Source organism: Streptopelia decaocto (assembly GCF_964273445.1).
Source record: "Streptopelia decaocto genome assembly, chromosome: 2".
NCBI lineage: Eukaryota > Metazoa > Chordata > Aves > Columbiformes > Columbidae > Streptopelia > Streptopelia decaocto.
Window position 1 is genome coordinate 108,748,590 of NC_138655.1, and position 21,365 is coordinate 108,769,954.

Below are 21,365 nucleotides of genomic sequence, written 5' to 3' on the forward strand. Positions count from 1 at the left end.
ATGAAAACCAAGATTGCTTCCATATCATCTCCCCTCCACTTCAGTGCACAGCAGTGACACCTGTCACCTGTATGACACTGCTATCTGCCCATTCACCCGTCAATGCAGCCGAACAATCAAACAGCAGGAAACCATGTAGTTCCTGCATCAGCTCACAGCTTTTGCACACCTGAACAGCAGCATTTGCATGAGATTTAGATACTGCATACAGTGGATTTGGTAGTTTCCGCATAGCTCCAGGCAATAACTGCTGTCATGAACAGATCCTTTGTTTATATACTTCTTTTTTGTTCTTTCCCATCTGCCCACAGACTCCTGTGCGCCCCCAGTTACACAGACCACAAGCCACAAAACTAACTGCTGCGGCAACAGCTGATAACAAAGCAGTAAGACTGAGTCTGGAAGAGGTGGCTGCCTCTGCTACTTTGAAGGTGTGCCATGAATAAACACATGAAGCAAAAAAAGAGAAGAAAATGATAGTGGTTTTCAGCCATTATGATCTTGGGTTATAAGAGAAGTAAGGCTGAGGAAGAAGTAATTGGATAAAACAATATACAAAAAACAGGATAAGCTGTCATGTGTGAGGATTCTGAGGGCAAATATCCTCAACTACTTCTCTGAGCAAAACTCTCTAAAAATCTCTAAGCAAACTTCAATGCCATCACATAGCATAAGCTCCAGAGTGCAATAAAATCCGTATCTACTGGAAGATGGAAGCAAAGTGGACAGTTACAGTAAATTATCATTTGCACTGGAAGCCTCTTTCTTCCTTTCTGACAGGGTTTCACTACGCCAGAAGAAACAGTAGTAATCTTTGGCCTAGCATTGTGGGTTTGGGTTTGCACCACAAAGCAGGGATGTTTTTGTGGCTCCCAGAAAACCAAATGTGGTCTGGACCCTGTGGGAAAACTTGCTTATTCCTTTGGAGGCAAGGCACATGAGTGTGTGCTGTTCCCCTTATTCACTAACCAAAGAGTCCATCAGTCTTCCTCACCTCCACCACCAACTTCTACCACAGCGGACTAGGAAACCATCCCAGCTCTCCACATAAGCTGGGCTGCCTCTCGCAGCAGACATGGCCACCCTTCTTTGCAAACTGAATGCATCAGGGTGGGGAGATAAAGAGCCAGCTTCCTTTTTCCAGAAGGTCATTAAAACTATGGGAAAAATAAACAAGTGAAAGCACTGCCTGGAAGACCGTGGCTCCATACGCCAGCTATACCACAAAGGACATCCAGCTCATATAAACCAGATTAGTTCCTACTCAGAAAGACTGCATTTAACTATTAGGCTTGCTGCTGTTCTCATTAGCTCTCAATCGCTTCCAGACTTCTGTCAGCCCTTTCAGAGAAGCCAGACAAGAATAAGATGGATTGAGACTACTATGTTGTTGCACTACTACCTTCTAGTCAGGGAATTTCCATTTCCTCCTTTGTCTTTAATAATTAAGTCTGCTTTATGTGTAGAGAAAACGTACTGTATGTATTAAGTACATCTGTCCCAAGGTCAGACCCGTCTCCCTTTCTGGCACAAGACTTCTGTTATACAAGCTAATAATCCGTCTCAAGGTGAATACACACACACATGGAGGTGGATGGAGACTGACGTGCACTCAACTGGCCTGTACCCTTCGCCAGTTAGGTGAGAGCCAGCTCTGGTTGTGGACCATGCAGCTACACCAGCCTCTGACAGGGCTTACTGCCTCAGCTGCGCTAATGATGGGACTTCTGGAAATGAGTACACAACTGCCTGCACCTATTTGTGCATGGCAAGTCCCAGAGAAAGGCGAGATGTCGGCACTCTGCAGGCAAAGGCACGCTGCCTGGCGCAGGGTTTGCAGCCACAGGTCTGGCCAAAAGGGCTCTCAGTGTGGCAGCACTTCAGCTGCATTGCGCACCACACTTATTATCCCTATCAGACTTGCCGCTTCTCCCCTTTGGGCTGTTCCTCAGTGTCAGTGGAGGAGAATTTCTTCTGCTTCTTCCAGAAAGTGAAGAAAAAAAAGTTACAAGGATAACGGCAATCTTATTTCACAGCAAACCTCAAACAATGAATCCTTCTGCATGACGTACCATGGCTATCTCTCTTCAAGCTTGTTTTATTGAAACCTAAGAGATCCAGGAGTAAATAAATGCAGCGATCCCTTGTGATACTTTGTGATTTCACGCCTGATGAGGGGGCAGAAAATCAGTCCCAAACCTCCAATTTTCACTCTAGCGTGGAGTGAAATTAAGCCAACATCGTACTACACCAGCCCTGCCAACTTTCCACTGGCTGCTCTGCGTGTACTAGGCCCACACATTTCTATTTTCTAGCAATTCCTGGCAAATATCCTGTCAGATTAGCAGCAGTTTTACTCAGAAGACATGACGCACAGAAAAATACAAGCGCTTCATCTCTTCCAGAAACCACCTCCCCGCCACAGCTTCAGGCAAGCTGCTTTTAAGGCAACACAGGAGCAGTGACACAGTCTCAGAAGGAGCCCCAGCAGCATCCCTACATGTGCATGTTGGCCATAAAGTTAATATTGGATGATTTGCAGTGCATTATCTCAGTCTGAGTCTTTATCCTGATTTTGCTGACAGAGCAGCTGGCATGGCTGGGTCAAGAGACCCCAAACCCCTCACATTTCAAATAACGACCAATTTCAGGGCTGGGAATTGCTCAGTGCATGAAGTCTCCAGAAGGTGTGTGGGTTTGGTGAGGCAGCTCCCCAAGCAAAGCCTGGAGAGAGGTGAGGAGCCACCCCAGGAGAAAGCGTGGGCACGGAGCAGATCCAGCTCCATCACGGGTCACTGAGCTGGGACACAGCCACTCGCCAGCAGCAGAGAAACAAACCGGGACATCCACTGCCTTATCCCTCTCCGACTTACTAATGTCAGCAGCAAGTCAGCTGCTGGCTGCTGCCAACTTTGGGCAACAGGAATATGAATAAAAGCAAATAAATAAGTAACACCAGAGGTCTGGCCCACAACAAACCATGCTCTGTATTGGCCTCCAAACTCTCATGTGTCCCCAGGCTCCTACAGGTGAGAGGGCAAGGAAAATGCCCAGGACAGACAGGAGAAATCAAAAAGGTGCTTTCCCCCACACATCTCCCTGAAGGCCAGGAAATCATAGGAGATACCCTATCTTCTTCCTAACAACACACTCATGCCTCTGGTTTAGTTATTTGGTTATAATTACTCCTGGCCAAGGAGACACTGTTTTCTGAGGTCTTTAGGAAAGGAAACATGATACAAGAATCTTACATGCACCAGGGAGCTGGAAAATTAAAAAGCTGACACTTGGGATTTGTGGCACAACCAACAGGTGCAGCCACCCACTGGTGAGAGCTGGAGCCCCGCTTCTGTGTGCACCCGAAACCCAGAACTTCAGAGGATCCAAACAGGGACCAAGACACTTTACAGCAGCCGAAACACAGTAGCAGTTTAATATAAACTGCCACAGAAGTTCCACAAAGCAAGTGAAGTGTTAAGCAGCCCTTTCCCCTACTTCTAGTCCTCTAGTAAATTGCAACACAAAAATGGAAGTGTTTCTGAAAACTGGGAAAATTGTTTCCCAATTGCAAAGTAATCGAAGATTTTTACCCTGTGCCACAGCGAGTCATGAGAGGCCAAACTCAGATCAATATCTACTGATTATTCATGCAAGAGAAGAGAGAGCTGCTGTCCCAAAAACACAGTTCAGAAACGTATTATACCTCTAATAAAGCACAACCATGTACAGTAAGTCACAGAACCCGTTCAGTCATTGTGTCACTCTCCCAACTTCATCCAAAACTCAACTGCTACCCCAGATGTATATTATTAAAAAAAAAAAATAAAAAATCCTGTGGATGGTTTTGAAAACAAAGGGAAAACACGGTAGCTGTAAAATGAGAGAGTAGTGATGGAGGTGAGCCCCACTTTTGGCTGCCACACTCCTTACCTTCATAGCAGGGCAAGAGCTTCCTTCCATTGGGCTGCAGGTTAGGGGGAATGATGTTGCAGAAGCCGTGGGGCAGGATGTACTCTGTCTCGTAGTAGATGTTTTTCCAGCGGTGCGCACATGCCTAAACAGATCATATCACATGTGTTATTGACCCAGAGTCACAGGAGAGCCTTCTGACCAAGGTAGGGCACCCATGAACAGGACCCCTCAGCATCACCTTCCCCTCAGGATCCCACTGTCCTCTCCTTACATCACACTCTTTCTAGTTAAAGTATATTCTCGCTGTTATCTTTCACAGCTCATGACACTGCCTGACCTGGCAGCTCAGACCGCAACCTTCATGTGTGCACAACTAGGGAAACGGCAAGTCTCAGAGCAAGACAGAGCCCACACTGGAGATGTCAAGATCTCTCACTGTGTATGAATCCTCATGGCTAGTGAAGCTTTCCTAACTAAAGCTAACTGAAGAACCCAGCCAAGCCAGAAAAGGGGGAAAAAAACAGGAATAAAGACACTGAGAATACACGTAAGAGGATCAGAATGAATGCCAAGACTCAGAATGTTACTAAGACCATATTAGAAGGTTATTCCACCAGAGGATGTATGTGTGAGTCAAAGGCTTGTCTCGCTAGGAAAGGCAGCTTTGTTTCTGCTGACAGATAAGCTGGGCTTTGCTTACTGGTAATGAATTTGAGTGAAAATGCCAGAGATTTTGTGGGAAGAAGAGTGGCAACATTAGTCAAGGTGCAGATGAGCTGCAGTGATCGGCGTGAAGAATAAGATCACCCTGCAAAACCAGAGCTAAACCAGTCTCACAAGGACACTTGCTCAGTACACCGCCACAAACAGGCACACATACAAGCAATGTGGAGCCTGGTTCACACCTTCTCAGAATTCATTTGCTCCAGAAACTGGCACTGCATTGCTGCCAGAAAAACCACAAGTTGCTTGACAGTGAGGGGTTACTTGGAATAAAAGGAAATATGAAAGCAAGGGCTTTGAACTCGAGCACATGGTGCGCCATATCTCCAGCTGGTCTAAGTCACTGAAGTCAGTGTCAACTTCTATCATTTAAGGCTTGGTCCCATGTGAACAGTGTAGACTCTATGCTACAAACCACCTCCTCCACATACTTTCAACTTCTCCTGGAAACTTTGCATGAGCCCACTTCACCATCCTCACGTTTTACCCTATCATCCCCAGATGAGACATCCTCTGCCTTCTTCCCCTTGTGCTACCTCACTTTTCTGCCTCAGCACTTCAGAGCTGCCCATGGCAGCATCTCAACATCGTTAAAAATATATCCATAAGACAGGCACATTTGTGTCACCTATCCAATAAAGGGCCTGGGAAGTGTATCAACCACTGGAAAGCTCAAAATTAAATCCAGCAGTCAACACAGGTGCCTTCCCATACCCTTAACCCCAGAAAGACATAAAAGGGTAATAGCACTCATTTTTTTAACTGAAACAGAGCAAAACCAGTTGTGCAAAAGCCTGTTCTGCTGTTAGTGGTGCTGCATTTGGAGATTAGTATTTATTGCTTTCCTGACGTCCAGGACTCAAGGAGAAACATCTATCTCCTGAAGATGGGTATCACAGAGGGATAACGAGGGGCTCCAGGGGCCATGCACAACTCTGCATCACACTGCATGGCACTCGCTGCCACCCATGAGACAAAGGATGCTTCTGACACTCCTCACAAATGCATGTGAGGAATCCTGCAAAGAGCAGCTTTGAGGACTCCCTGATGTGTTTTAAGGAAGATCAGCTATGATTTTCATCCCCATGCACCACTCATTCAAAATTCAACAGCAACAAAAACCAGCACGTGAATCGCTCGTTTTCAGAGTAACCAGGAAATAGTTTCTCTCCTGACGGATCGGTGCTGTGAGCACAAATACACACACACACAGCCCTTTTAAAGACAGTACCATAAAGACACATACCATTAAAGCGACATTCAAGTCAACCCCAACTCCGGATACAAACTCAAACGGAAACAGACCAAGAGTATTTTTTTTAAATTATGGAAAGATAAATAAAGGATTGTGATATCGTAAATTCCTTGACATTTTATATCTTGGAAACTGCAAGGGACTCACATAAATTAACTTACTAATTTCTCCCAGAGGAGCACAAATGACAGAGTCGGGGAGAGCAGCAGCATTTCACCACAGGCAGGAGGCTTTGCTCAGGAGTGAGGTGCAGAGGCCAAAAAAGATAAAACAAAAAAGGAGCTGCTGCTTAAGAAATATGTTCAAAATCAACTGGAAGCTGTGGGCTCAGTTTAGCAATTCTGAGCACACTCACCTAATCTGTTAGGGTTTGGGTTTGTTGTTGTTGTTTTTTGTTTGTTTGTTGGTTGGTTGGTTGGTTGGTTGGTTTGTTGTTGCTGGTTTTTTTTGTTTGGTTTGTTTGTTTTTCTAATGATCACTTTTCTGTACCTTCAGCATGTTATTTATTCAAGCACACTACCATTTACCACTGACTGCCCAAGCTTGCAGGCAGCTCGTAACCATAGCTCCAAGAGATGAGCTCCACCTCAATTATCTCAGTGGGGGCTTCTCCAGAATCCTCCATGCCACAGCTGTAGAATTTGACATTTTCCCAGTGGACAGGAGTTCAGCAGCTCCTGTTCCTCTCTGAAACTCATTCTCTGCAGCCAGGAAACCAGCACATGTGTCTCCAGCCATGGCAAAGCTGGTCCACAGCTGCTTTTGGTTCTCCTGCCTTCTCACAAACCTTTATTTGAATTAGAGTACACAGTCCCTGCATTAGTCAACATTGCTGAGGCAAGGTGATGTGCTACCAAAGGTGGCTACAGCCTTCCTTCTTTGATGGCATGTGTCTAAAGAGTCCTGGGAACAGAGATGAGTCACCTGAATTTGATGCTGTGAAGAGGGTTTTTCTGCGGTGGTTTTGTTCGTTTGTTTTGTTTTTTTTTCCTAAGGTGATTGCAAACAACTGACAGCTTATGCACCCTTTTTTTAGATGCAAGCCACAGGTGGGCCTCTGTGCAATGAAGAAGCCATCAGCATGCTTTGGTGCTCAGCAGCTGCTGCCAGGGCACAGGCTCCAGCTCTACTACGGAACAGGGGAGAAAGGATGCAAACCCACTTGAAGCAAAATAAAACACTTCTGGACAAAGCGCACAATGGTCTCTGTTGATGGCAGACACTGCATTACCACAATACAATGAACAGGCTGTTTCAGAACTGCAGCCACTTCGCTATTCTGCGTATTGAGTGACAGCCATGGGTTTTGCACCATAAGAAAAGCAACAGGAGAGACCCCAGGCTTCACTCCAGAGGCTGAGTGCCCCAACTGAATGCATGGTCCTTATACAGCCTTCTCCCGACTCCTAAAGTCAGACTCCAAACAAGGGACTTTTTTAACATGCTACCGTCAGACCACTTCTGGTTTGCTCTTCCCTAGAAGGACTTTGGCTTTGCTGACCTGATGGTTTGTTGGTTTGTTGTTTTTTTTTTTTTTTACAGACACACAGACAATCATTGCATGTGCCAATAAGCCAACTGCTTATATGAAAAATAGCAACACTTGTTAAAAAAAACAGAGTAATAACAGATGTGGCAGGTATTTAGAAAGAAGACTGAAGGACATGGCTTTCCTCCAAATCATAATGCACTGTCCCTGGTTCCTCTTTCAACAAAAGTAAAAAGAGGACTTTCGCCATTTCAGTTTGGAAAGAGCTGGCAATCTCAGCTGCACTTAAATGAATGTAAATATTGACTGATAGCATACCCGACGACAGGAAGCCACTGAACCACAAACTCAGAACTTTTTTAGCTAATCTTACGTCTTCATTTGTTTAAACCCTCATCATTCTATGCTTTTCTATTTAGTCCATCACACAAATGTAAAACTCTGGTTCAGCAACATCCTGGCACAATATGGGCTCAAACAGAATCCACTTTTTTACCAAATACCAGCTAAAGCCCTCCTGCACTCTCCTCACCTTCCCTACTGCCCCTTTCCACTGAAGCTGGTACACTTATCAGGCGATTGGGGAAGGCTGATAAGACAGAAATGTAAGCCACTAAACAGTTTCAGAGCAAAAGCAACAACTTCTTTGTAAAATCCACAGTTAAACTGTGGGACTAATTCCTCTAACACAGGACACCAAAAGCATGAACAGTTCACATGGGTTTAAAAAGCAACTACTCACATTTATGCCAAAAAAAAAAAAAAAAATCTATCCAGAGCTATTGACCACAAGGATACCACCGTGACTTAAAGGAATCCCTGGAAGAGAAGCAGTAAATAGAGCTGCAATGCCTGACAATCTAGGCTGTGCACACGCTCCTAACTACAGGGAATAACTCATGAGAGTTAGCTAGTAATTTCATTAAAAAGCTAAGTCGGTAGATATGGCCATACACATTCAGATATGTCTTCTCAGAACACTGATTTCTCACAGGGTCTTCAAAGAACAGCCACATTTAAAGAAATTAAAATTAGAAGGGCACATGTATTAAAAACCACCTGCTTAGGGGAAAGTCACAAGTCTTTTTCTTTAAAAGGTTATCTCAAAATAGAGAGTAACAATGCCCTGAAACAGCCAGGTATTTTGCATCCACGAAGGAATCCATATGCCTCCCTTCCAAGCTCTGTCTACACACAGATGTGCACAGATATATAATTAGTACTTTAGGACTGAGTGCTTTGGTGATAAATATCACTGTGAATTAGATATTTAAACATCCTCAAGCATCAGGACATGATCTACTTGGTGAGGGCAGTGCAATTTTGTCAGAGGGCTGGTTTAGAACTGCCTTAAACCACTGTAACTTGTGGAGACAATTTACCAGCTTAAGCTGGACTGAAATAAGCAAACCACCAGCTGTGCATTTTACTTCAGCTACATTTTGCTTTTAACCTGGTTTACATCTGAAATTTCTATCCCCTCAGTCCAAATCTAAGCCCTCACAGCCTGCCCATGTCTCTCACCCTTGCAGGCTCCCCTCAGTCAGCAAGAAGTCAGCCCCAGCCTCGGCTTTTTTCCCCACCAGCTTTGCCTTCCTTTGCTGCTTCTGTCTAGGTAGACGACACCGAAGCATCAGCTGCAATCTGTTCCCCTTTGAACCAAAATACAAAAGACACACTATCCTTAAGATACCATTTTTACAAAAACATCTCAGTACTGTCTAAAAAAGTATATGTGCTAGCTTCAAAAAATGGGACAAGAATATGTCTAGTTTAGCCTGATGACTAAAAATGGAGAGGATGCTCTATATCAAGGCAGTGATACCCTCATCAGTGCAAGTTACTCCTCAGTTGTCACACAGGACTCGGAGCACACATACACATCAGGAACATGAGTACCTTAATTGCTTAGTCTAGCATGAATGCCTTAATTTTGTGCGCTGCTGCAGATGTTTACAGTGTACTTTATTTATGCCCCTCATTTTCCCCTTCCTTTTCTAGTGCTGAGCATATTTAAAGCATGCAAGGCAAGTAAAGCATCAACCAGCCTCTATATATAGCACTAGCAAGCTGTACACCAAAAGAGACAATCAGAAAAAATACCACAGTAGTATCGCAAAAAAGTATAAAAACCACCTGCTCCCCCACAGGGAAGATGGTGTGCAAGGACTTGAGGTGTAAGTGTTAGGACTCTATGCACACACTAAGGAAAATGACTTTGAGTGAAGCAGCTTTGCTCACTTGCCTTACACAGGTGGTTGGCTCCACAATCATCATACAAGATCTTTCTCACTTGCAGCTTTGTGACGGTTTGGTGCCACGTACCACGGCAACCCCCTATCTCATTGGAAAGACGGGGTCATATTGCGAATTCCCAACTCCCAAACAGCAATGTTTAGAATTAGATTGTTGTCAGGGTTACTCTGATCCAAGCTTGAGATTTGCCTGCCACATATACCATGCACAACATTTTGTTGCATTTTTTTTTTTAAATTTCAGTTAAAATTCCTTCAGACAGACTCAGGCAGACAGTCAAAACCCAACTGTGGACGCAAACACAGACAACTATTGATCATAATAAACCCACGTATTTTAGAAAGGTTTTTGCCCAGTTCTCTTTATGATTACTTTTTTTCCAGCACAGGAAATGTTGTTTTGCAAAGCTAAATTCCACATCCTACGGAACACATCTGCTCTCCTTGACCTGTCTATGTGCCTGGTAACCATATCAAAGACAACAAGGCCACCCGCACACAACTAAGTCATCTCTATTCTCAACTCTTCTGCCTCACTAAAGGAAAATTAATACACAGAAAGAAAAAAAAATATCAGCACAAATACTCATTTTTCATCCTAAGTTCTGACACACAATACATACGCTCAGGGAAAATGCATGCATACCTATTCCCTACACAAACACAGGCAAATGACAAAAAGAACAGACTAGCAGGTACCTCCAAGACAAAGTTCTGTTTATTCGGTTCAAAGATTTAATCCTTCAGATGTAGGAGGAAGCCCTTGGGTGACACAAGTCAGGTGTGATGGCTTTGAAGTCCTCCCTCTATAAATAAAGCTTTCTGGCTAGGGCTCACTTTTCCTTCCGCTTGAAGGAAGGGACTAGAAAATTTGCTGCCCGTAAAGCTGGACTCATTCAGTCACTGCCGAACACATTAATCCTGACATGTTTAGCATTAGAGCCAGACAGCAGCAATGGTTTTAATGAGATCAAAGACAAGAGTGGACTCACCAGCACACTTCCACCAGCCTTCGGCTGTCTCGCCAGGCTCACGCCCATCCATTCGTCATCTCTGTCTTCTTTGCAGGTCTTTCCACAGAGTGTGCCCCGAGAATTGCCTACAGAAAGCAGGGGAAGACAGCAAGACATGGAGACTTGAGTTTTAAATACCCACTAAGAATCCCTAGGAGGAGACTGCCCATCAAAAATTTTCCTGACAGTGCTTTGCTTTTACCCTTCATCCTGATTATTAGCTCTTGTATTCATTAATCAGGGTGATGCTCTCACTCTTACTAGGTTTCATTCAAACACATAGTAGAGGACAGACCCTGTCCCAAACAGCCAGCAGCCTATTACAGCACGTCCACAGCTCTACTCAAATAAAACATCCAACTGAAGTCAATGACAGAAATGTTAGATTGCCTGCAGAATGCAATGAAAGCAAAAATTACTCTTGAAAATGAGATCTGGGGCACTTAAAGAAATTGAGGCCTAAACCTTTAGTTCTGCCAGGCAGTATTCACAAATCCATGAGAGACAGTTTACATTACAGTAGCAGGAAAAATCGAACTTACCCAAAACACATTTTTAACACATTTAAGCTTCATAAAAACTAATTCTACTTGACTCAGTCATGAAAAGACGAACAATACTAACATGCCTTTTTTATAGGCAGAGAAAGCAATAACAGGCATGCCACCAAGAAAACCAAATATGAAGGGCTTCCATGTTCTCCATCAAAACCCAGAACAAAGTTTTAGATCAGAGCTTTGCTTTAGGACTCCACCTTCCCCCAATTCAGACACTGCATGAGAGAAACCAAAGTTGATCCTGGTCACATGCAATAGGATCAAAGCACGGCTCTCACCGAGACACTTATTTCCTTTAGTGCAAGAAGCAGACCCAAGGCATGATTTGCTGCATTATGAGGGAACCCGCAGAATGCCAGGTTGCTAAAAACCCCGCACATCATGGAACCACTGCTGCACTGCCCAGGGTCACCTCACGCACCCTTACCCCAGCGCTCCCCACCAGGCACACACCCTCCACCATGCTGCAGAGTCGCACTGAAACAGGTGGAGAAAAGACAGTGACTTAGGGTAAGCAGGGAAAAAAAAAAAGTAAAATAAATCCACCTTTGCCTGGTTACTTGCTGGAGAGAGGGAGCAGGGCCACTGGGAGGACACCGGCACCAGGTGGGATGCTATTTCATAATGCTGAAGAGAACATGATACCTTTGCTGCCAGTGCTCAAAATCCATCAGGAGAGGCTGACAAATCCCTCTCAGTGTCTTGAGACCTCTTTGAAGCCACCAGGAGGATTTCTAGCCATTTGGGGTATGCTTTTTTTATTTTGGTTCCCTCCTTCATGCCCTCAAGCATCATAACGAACTCTTCTCTTTAGTGACAAATGACAGAACCAGAGGCAATGGCAGGAAGATGTGCCAGGGGATGTTTAGGTTGGACATTAGGAAAAGGTTCTTCCCCCAGAGGGTGGTGGAGCACTGGAACAGGCTCCCCAGGGAGGTCACAGCCCCAAGCCTGACAGTGTTCAAGAAAAGACTGGACAACGTTCTCAGACACATGGTGTGAACTGTGGGGTTGTCATATGCAGGGACAGGAGTTGGATTCGATGATCTTTGTGCGTCTCTTCCAACTCTGGACATTCTACGATTCCATGATAACTACCCACCTCGACCCATATCCAGTTCTGTGCATCTTCTGTCAGGATTGGTATGGACTCGACACTTAAACACTGCTCCTGGGGACTGAACAGAGGTGCTGTATTTAGATTCTGCCTTGGGAGCACCAACCAAGACCCTGGAAACCAAAAGCAAAGTAACAAGTGATTAATTTCAGGAGAAAAGAAGAAAAAACAAAACAAATAAAGCAAACAAACCAAACAAAAAACCCACACACAAACAACAGCAAGGTTCACATTGCCAGAGCTCCCTCAGCAAAAGGACTTTCTCCAGCAACCTTGTAAAATGATGATATTGACTCACAAACTGAGAACACCGCATACAATAAAGGCATTTTTCCCCAGTGAAGCCACAAATACTCTAACAAGTTACATTTCCATTAGGATTTTAAGATATTTGAAGCACACCCAAACCTCCCAAAAGTGTTCAGGAAAGTAGGACAGACAACAGCAGCTGCACCCATCTTTCCTCAGTTTTAACTACATCCCTATCAAGCCAATAACCCCCAAGAGCTAACACCCACACCCACAAGAAGATGAAATCTGAACCTGCGTGCTTGTCAGCCAGCCAAAGATTAATAAGCTTGTTTAGAAAGCTGAGGCATCCCATTCTCAGATAGAATCGACACCAGAACACCCAACCAACAACACAGGAGCAAGTATCTTCCGTGGTGTGTTGCCATCAACCAACATTTATCGCTAAGGCCGTGAAGACTATACCTGGTCTATTTGTCCCATGCAAGAGCTGGTATCTCTGGGAAGCACCAATGCACAAGCTCTGACCACAGGGTTCCTTAACATACCCTAGAAAGACGATGAGCCCTTTTTAATCACTTAGGTTACAATCCAGTTAACTGCTTAACAAGCTGGCAACTACTCATACCATAAGAGATGCTTTTTGAGGAGGATTATGGGGGAGGCACAAGTACTAAGGGAGCCTTTTTACTGCCTCCTCGTTGAAAGGGCAATCTTTCTCACTGAGTTGTGAACTCAGATCTGGACACATGAGGGTGAGGAGGGAGGTTAAGCAGGAGGAAGGCAGCTCCACGAATGGCAGCAGGGAACACCATGCAGTTTTTCTATGATTTAGTATCAGTTTTGCTGATACCCTTGCACTGCAAGGCAGGGCGGAGCTTCCGCATGTAAAAAAAAAAAAATCCTCGCTGAAGTTAAGCCCAGGGTTGGAACTAAGGGCAGCCATCTCTAAAAGACCAAGCTGCCAGTGCTCATGTGTGGATCCAGCCTGCTACTTGGGAGGCAGCAGCTGACCAAGGAGATGCCGCTCTTGGTTTACCCACCAAAGGGATAAAGAGCTTCTGGTGCAAAGTCAGTCTGCATACACAGCCCACCCACAGCACGGATGGACAGCCCAGCACAAGTCCCCAAATGGAACCTTTCCCTGCTTTAAAAAACTTCTCTTTCAGCCTCTAATGTAAAGTTCAATCCTCAGCCACCACCCATCATCACTATCCCAGTAAATACAGGAAGACCCAAGGCACATGTCCAGGGCAACCTGAGACACCTGGAAGAGTTCCTCCTGCATCCAAGTCCGGTCTATACCAAACAGTGGCACATCGCCGCTCCCTATGCATTTCACTGGATGTGGAATGCAACAAAACTGTCCTGTGTCCCTTGGAAATACATTTACAAAAAGAAGATAAACCCCTACATTAAGTGACCATTTTCTCCAAAGTTTCGTGACCCAAGCTGTATTATTTGGAGAAGTTTGATGGGGCCGTGCTCTACAATTCACATCATGTTTTCACAAGTGAGAAGAATTAATGTCTGAAATGCTTAAGTTGCTAAAACCTACAAAGCCTGTACACATTGCAGGGCAAGAGCAAAGGAGCCTGAAATAATAGCTCCAAATGGAAATCCCACCAGGCAGGCGGCAGGCAGAAAAATCAAATGCCAATCATTTCATTTACACAGGCGATGAATGCATGTTATTCACTTATTGACATTCATGAGGTCTAACAAAAATAAATAAGGAGGGATATTACTAGCTTAAAGAGTTATGGCTTCAAATTGCAAATGGCAAGAAATTGTTTCCACGACCTGTTATAACAATAAGATAATGTAGGCCACATTGACCTCCAGTTTGAAATAAGCTTTGCTCTAACCTAATAAAAGCAAATATGAATCAGCAACTAGTGCACAAGATACCTTGGGCTGCAAAATGCAAGATGAAGATGAAGGAGCCTAAATCACAAAGACTCTTCAGCTCTTTTTAAAAAGCTGAATAGGAAAAATTGATAATTAATTATTTGAGTAAGCTACTGGCACAGATAATATTGCTGTCATGAGCAAATACACCTTTCAAAAGAAAAACACCTGTTGCCACTTCTTCATGTGGACCGAGCAGAAAGAAGCAGCCAGCAAAGGCTACAGGTGATGTGTGCCAAAAGTAAATCTATTTTGGATTCATATTTGATACTTCACCCACAACATACACTATGTCACCTTGGGATCTTGTCTCATTCTTTCCCTCTTGCACCTAGACCCCAGTAGGTGAAACCTTTGCAGATCTGTTCCATCTGGCATGACCCATGCTCACCCATGCCCCAAGACAGTCACCTTCAGGGAGATACCAGATTTTCTGTTGGTCCATATCCTTTTTGGTTGGTCCAGTGGGTATTTGCCACATATCACTTACTTCAGTGCTATTCAAAGGTTTGAGACTGGAATATTTCCTTTGTCGAGAAAAAAAATAAATCCTTTACTTCTTTATTAGTTTCTGTGTATAACAGCTTAACTGCTGGAAGAAAGTCACCTATTTAACTGTCAGGAGACTCTTCAGCAGACCTGGATAAAAGACTCATTTGCATCCAAATATTTTGGGACTCAGAGCAAAACGAACAACTGTTTTGTATCTCCCCTACATATTAAACCACCTTTGAAATCTCCTGTTATTTCTGTGAAACAACACTGCAACCAGAGAAGGTGTTTTTCTCTGGCACCATACCGGAACAGAAATACATTTCAAAACAAAGCCTTAGAGCCTAATACAGATTTCTTGCATTTCAATGCTTCTGAGTCGTGCCTGGCATAACCACAGAAGATCCGTAAACAGCCAGCAGAAGTACAACCCTCTCCTCTTGGTATTATCAGGCAACCTTCCAACATGTTCCAACTAGTTTAACCAGCTCTCCTATAAAATAGCCTAATTTTGTGGTACAGTTTTCCAGTGCTGCTATAGGACTACTTGGGTTGTCAGCAAGCAAGCACCAGCAGTTCTCCAGCCTTTTGCCACAAGGCTTATGATGCGGGCAGTAGTCTTGGCAGAGACTATTGATGAGTGCAGGTTCTCACCACAATCATAATACTCTGCAGGAAGCCTCTAGGATATTTGTGAGTAGCTACATGAAGACACCTTGAAGGGGAAACCCCATCAAGAGAAAGAGATTACTTTCCATGGAAGAGAAGCAAGAGCAACAGGAGTAGGGGTTGGGGCCATTTTAGAGTCTTTTTTGCTTGACATGCATAGAAATCTGTAAGAATCAGCCACATCCCACTGGCTTTGGGAACAAAGCACTGGGGTCTAAACCAGCATGAGGAGCAGTAGGCAGAGAGGCCATTTAACCTTCTCTGCTTGCATTCATACTCATACAATCAAGGACAAACATCTCATCTATATGGAGATAACTATGCAGCTACACGGCCAGAAACCATCACATTGCAGTAGCCACAGCAGCCAATATTAATGGATGACAAGAAGCTTTCTTGGCCACAGGGAAATCCACACCTCCTTAAAATTACTTCCTGCAGAACAGTAACTATCACTTTGCTGGTGATTGACCCTTGGGACATACAGATTTGGAAATTAAGTGCTGCATTTAGCAGAAGGAACAGAGAATGAAAGTGTCGAGCTGACTGATGGCATGGAGAGATGCCAAGCACATGAAGTACCAGCCTACAGCATGCCAGCAGTGATTAGACAATCACGGCTCAAGGACTGGGGAATGGAGGGACCTCACCTCACCACAATGTTAAGTGGCAGAGAAAAAACTCTTTAAATATCCTTGCATACCACAGCTGATTTCAAAAGCAGCACCAGAGGAAGGTGCAGCACCAGCATATCCCATCTGAGTTTCTTCTCATGAAGGTCTCTGCCTTTTGCTAAGCCCACAAAATAAAAAATAAATTAAACAAAAAAAAGGTAAATAAATAGATTTTTAAAACCCCAGTGGTCTATCCATTAAGTGCAGAGTGCGAAGCAGGAGGGCTGTTATTTGGGCAGCAGATGGATGAGCTGCGACCAACAACAGCAAGCCCAAAATGCCATGGCAGCACCTACAGCATCACTATGTCATTTCTGCAACATGGTGTTGTTAACACAACAGCCAGTCTGCTTGGGGTCAGCCTTCCTCCACAGCTTCCTTCTGGTTGCACACAAGAACATCAGACACTAACACCACGTATCCGTTCCCCTGAGATGCAGAACAACCTTCAAGTTTCAGCAGCAGCACAACCCAGTGAAGTGAAACAGCACAGAAACCAGACTATTTCCTTATTGTAATACTCATAGCAGGGACACCATACAACTAAACTGACGGGGTTACTTTTTTCATGCCAGATCATGTTGCCAGAAATTATAAAGTTGTTATCCTGGACTTGCTGAGGAGTTTGGGGCGAGAAAGGGGCATAAGGAGAGGAAAGGAGAGATATTAAATAACATCTTATTTTTAAAAAGAAAGACCTAAGATGTCACTTTATAAACATTTTTTTTACTGGGGCAAAATTGACATTTTTTTCTTCTTAAACTGTCTGAAAGAAAGCAGAGAAAGCAACATTCTTGGTCGTTTTGTAGGGTCTTTACTCCAAGCTTCAAATTATATCCAGAGAACAGAAGCACTTCAGCTTGTCTCTGCTCCAAATGCAAGCAGCCACCTGGTTCCTTACTCCACTGAAAATTGCAACGAGGGGGAACCGAGTAAATCTTTCAAGATTTAAAGTCATAAAACCTGGTTAAGGAAGGAAAAGGAGACATTGTCAGAAATACAATAACTCCAGCACATCTGCGATGACCAACTTTTCTTGAGATGAAAACTGTGCAAAAATAACTCCTAAACAGAAGCATTGCTGCAATTAACTATTTCAGACAGGTCAAAAGCACTGACTTACTCCACTGTCACAGTGGAGGCTAAATACCCCTATTCCACAATAACTTCTGTGTCAAGGGCTGCATAGCAGCCTGATTACATAGCACTTACCTGACATAATATTTCAAACCAAATACCCCCCTTTTCTTCCCTCCTGCAATAATATTTGGCTCATATAAATATTCAAGAATCACCAAGCTCTAAATTGGTTTACTGGAAACCTGCAGGCCTATGGTAGATAATACAGACAGGTGCCTCTGTGGTGTTGGCAAACAAACAGCTGAAACACTGAAGCTGAAGACCTGGGCATTACAGACACCATTTTAATATAAAACAGTCACTATATGTACACATATGCACATATATATATATAGATACACACATCAGGACAGGGACAGGCTATGGAGCTAAGAAGCTCTCATGACCAGAAGTACGTTAGGTGAATATCAGGCACCGATATTCAGAACAAGAAACACTGAACTATCATGACAATGATCTCAAACGCTTGAGAGCATATTAACATGCTAAATAATTTTAGACAGGCAGGAGCCCTATCAGCCTCGGATGTGATCAATCCCATTTTTGCAGGCTCACATAGTGCACAGCTCACCAGGCAAGCCATGAATGCCCAAAATATCACTATCCAAAGTTCACTTAGCTCAAATACTGCCCACTGTAGTGTGTTGGCCAAACAGACATCAGACAACTTCAACCATAGCTCTTCCTTGGGCATATAAAAGCTAAAAAAGGTAAGAAGAAAACTGACACACAAACCCAAACAATAACCCTGTGACTATTACGAGGAGCTATATGCTACAATTAGATTAATATTAACCATTTTTACTATGTATTCCCCATAATAGATTTCCGCCTTTTCCCAGAATATCACATCTGAAGGAGAAAGAAAGGAAAAAAAAAAAACCAAAACAGTAACTCTACAAGCCACTTAAGGAAATGCTTCTATAGCTTTGCACACAGAGCTCTACACACAAAAACCTGACAAATCTGAAAAATTACATCAGTTCTACTAAGCATTTCCCTCTACACTCATCCAATAAACTGGGATTATATTTTGTATTCCAATGATCTGCAACTGGTAATCACTTTAAACTTGAAATTAGAGACTTCATGCTCTGAAGGGATGTGCAAGACCCTGTACAGTAAAATGTGGTTTTAAAATAGTACTATATAATACTGGAAGCCTCTATGCCCTCCTCAGTTGAAGTGGGCATAGCTAAGGGCACTGACAAGGATGCAGCCCTTTGATGATTTGAATGTCAATGAAGATTGCCCAGATCTTTCACGCTTTCCAAAAGAAATAGTTAAATACTTAAAATCGATGTTATTTGCAGTATGCAAAAAACCCCTGCTTGCACTCAGAAAATGCCCATCCAGTACACGTGATGGCATCTTCAGAAACTGGAATAATGCTGCATACACTTTTAAGATCAATGAGATTCATTGCTGTCTCTTGATATTCAGGCTGCATGCGCACATTTAAAAGCATAACTGCATATAGCAAACTAGAGTCAAAGAGACTGTAGAAAACCTGTCTCCAGAACTTTTATCCCAACCTCTGTTTGGGACAGGATTTTGAAGCACCCATGAAAGAAAGCTCCCCGGTTACACAATGAAGAGAGTTCTCCCATCAGTGGTGACAATCCCACCCTCATGATTTTTGACAGCCCAGTGCTGATCCTGACCACATTAAGCTGCTGTTAACCCTTCTAGGTGTTAGGGCTGACACTGAATTTGCTTACTTAAAAACACTTATTGATCTCAGACACTTTTTGTTTCTGGGTGAAGAAGGTCCATTTGCGGAAAACTGGAGTTCGCATAACTGGAATTTTTACCTTAGAGCACCAGACATCTTGCAGACGGCTGCCTTCAGACAGACACCCAACACTACTAGTCCAGCATCATTTCCAAACAAACTGGGATACCAGGGAGATTCTCTTCCCTGATCAACCTCCCCTTCCAAAAAAAAAAAAAAAAAAAAAAAAACCAACCCACACCAACATCTGCTATCTGAAGATAATTCATGTTATCAACCAGAATGACAGACATCTACACAAGGAGCAACAAATACTATCATTTTCATTCCACCACACCCCACTAGATCAGCATTTCATTCACATCACTGTGAATTCCCACCAATTTGTGCTGAATGCAGTCGCTTTCAGCCGTTGCATCCTTTGTCAGTTCCTGACCCAAGTTAAGCTTTACTTTAAACTGAGAGCTTTTCTTCTCCCAGAGCACTCTTCCTCTGTGAAGTCTTCTGATAAGTCCTTAAAAATGAATGCTCTATGAAAGCCACTATGCAGAAAGGCTGAGCACACAACTACTACTGAACTAAAGGGTGTGAAAGAAATTCATTTTTAAAGAACTGGATGCCGGCATGAATACTTTTATTTATATCACAGTGCACCACAGTTCCAACATCAACAGCTGAGTAATCAGGCCATATCTAAGTGTAAAAGATAAAGACAAGCTTTGTGGGCGTTTATTGGCAGCAGTGGCTCCTATTCCCATTAGAAGTGCACCAGACGACATCAACTGGGTCCAATTAAAAGAAATCAGTTTTAATTCTGACAAAGAGCGTCTGACCCAGACAAGAGAGCGACAGACTATGCTCCAAGGCTCTTTTCAGTCAACAGGAAAAACAAGAAGCTTGCCAGTCTGCATAATTTTTCAAGATGTAGACAAACTTTCTATTATCGTTCATTATTTAAAAAAAAAAAAAAAAAAGCAAGCTACATATTCATTTTCTCTACAGTCCCTCATGCCAACAGTGGGCACACAGAGGAGATGAACGCCTCTTGATTTGGAAATCTCCAGTCACCAAAGGGATTTTCATCCTCGCAAGGTAGAGTACGCAGCGATCTGCCCTGTCAATGCTGAACACGCTGCTCCCACTGGAGGTATCGCTACTAATTTTTTTCCCGTTTAACACGGCACGACCTGTCATCTTTCACACCAGATGCATTTACTGTGCGAAATATTTCCCCCAAGGAAGCGGGGCTGCGCAAAGCACCAAACCACCGGGCGAGGGACCGCTGGCGCTTGGGGACAGCAAGTTCACGATGCCGAGCGCCAGCTGCCAGCCCGGGAAGGACACCCCCGTCTTACAACACCGCCCAACGAGGGGGACCTCGGTTTACACCAGGGCGAACCCCTCTCCGCACACAACAGGCGCGGAGCCGCCGCGCTGCCTCCACCGCACCCGCACGACGGGGAGGAAAGGACGCGGGGAAGAGCCCCCACAGCCGGGGCGGAGGCGCGGGTCCCCTTCCCGGCTGCGGGAGCGGCGGCTGCCCCGGGGGATACCCCGGTGGTTGCCCGGTGGTTGGCCCGGCAGCGCCGGGCCCGCCGCACCCCCGCCCGCCCAAACCCCGCGGTTTTACCGCCGCCGGGCGCGCAGTCCCCGCGCTACTCACCACCGCGTGCTGTCGTGGTAGTGCTGCAGCACCGAGTACCCGAAGAAGGAGCCGTTGGGACCCTGAAAAACCACGGGGCGACCCACGTCCACGTTGTAGCATCGCGCCAGGGCCACCCACAGCAGCGCCCACAGCACCCGCGCCCCGCGCCGCCGCGCAGCCGCCGGCATCCTGCGAGCTCCGGGGCAGCCGCCCGTCCCGGCGCCGCTGAGCGCTGAACCCCGGCCCGCCGAGCCCAACTCCCCGGCGGCGCGGCCGGGCGCGGCGCTTTTGTGCCCGCCCCGCGGCGGGGCTCTGCGCGGCCCGGCCCGGCCCCGCCGCGGCTCCGCTGCGCCCCGCGCCGCGACGCGCGGGGATTGCGCGCCCGGCCGCTCCGCCCCGCTCCCCCGGCTCCCCCTGGCGGCCGCGGGGCCGGGCAGCGCTCCGCCGCTCCCGCCCGCCGGTGAAGGCGGCCCCGCCGGGGGACACGACGTGCTCCTCCTGTCCCCGCGCCGCACCCTGGCATCCCTGA

General features: G+C 45.1%; 1 protein-coding gene across 2 annotated transcripts in view; it reads right to left on the reverse strand.

The window, feature by feature from the left end:
* The window catches only part of ITGA9 (integrin subunit alpha 9), a 226,264-nt gene extending 205,161 nt beyond the window's left edge, over positions 1-21,103 (reverse strand). Inside the window, exons 1-4 of one of the 2 annotated variants that reach the window (XM_082045318.1) lie at positions 20,855-21,103; positions 12,307-12,434; positions 10,627-10,733; positions 3,931-4,054 (exon numbers count right to left, since the gene is read on the reverse strand). In XM_082045318.1, coding sequence (XP_081901444.1) covers positions 3,931-4,054; positions 10,627-10,733; positions 12,307-12,434; positions 20,855-21,024 — 529 coding nt within the window. In that variant the 5' untranslated portion in view covers positions 21,025-21,103. Of the gene's footprint in view, positions 1-3,930; positions 4,055-10,626; positions 10,734-12,306; positions 12,435-13,035; positions 13,107-20,854 lie in introns of those variants that run through there. The other variant, XM_082045319.1, reaches the window with a different exon arrangement.
* Between the last annotated feature and the right edge of the window lie 262 nt (positions 21,104-21,365).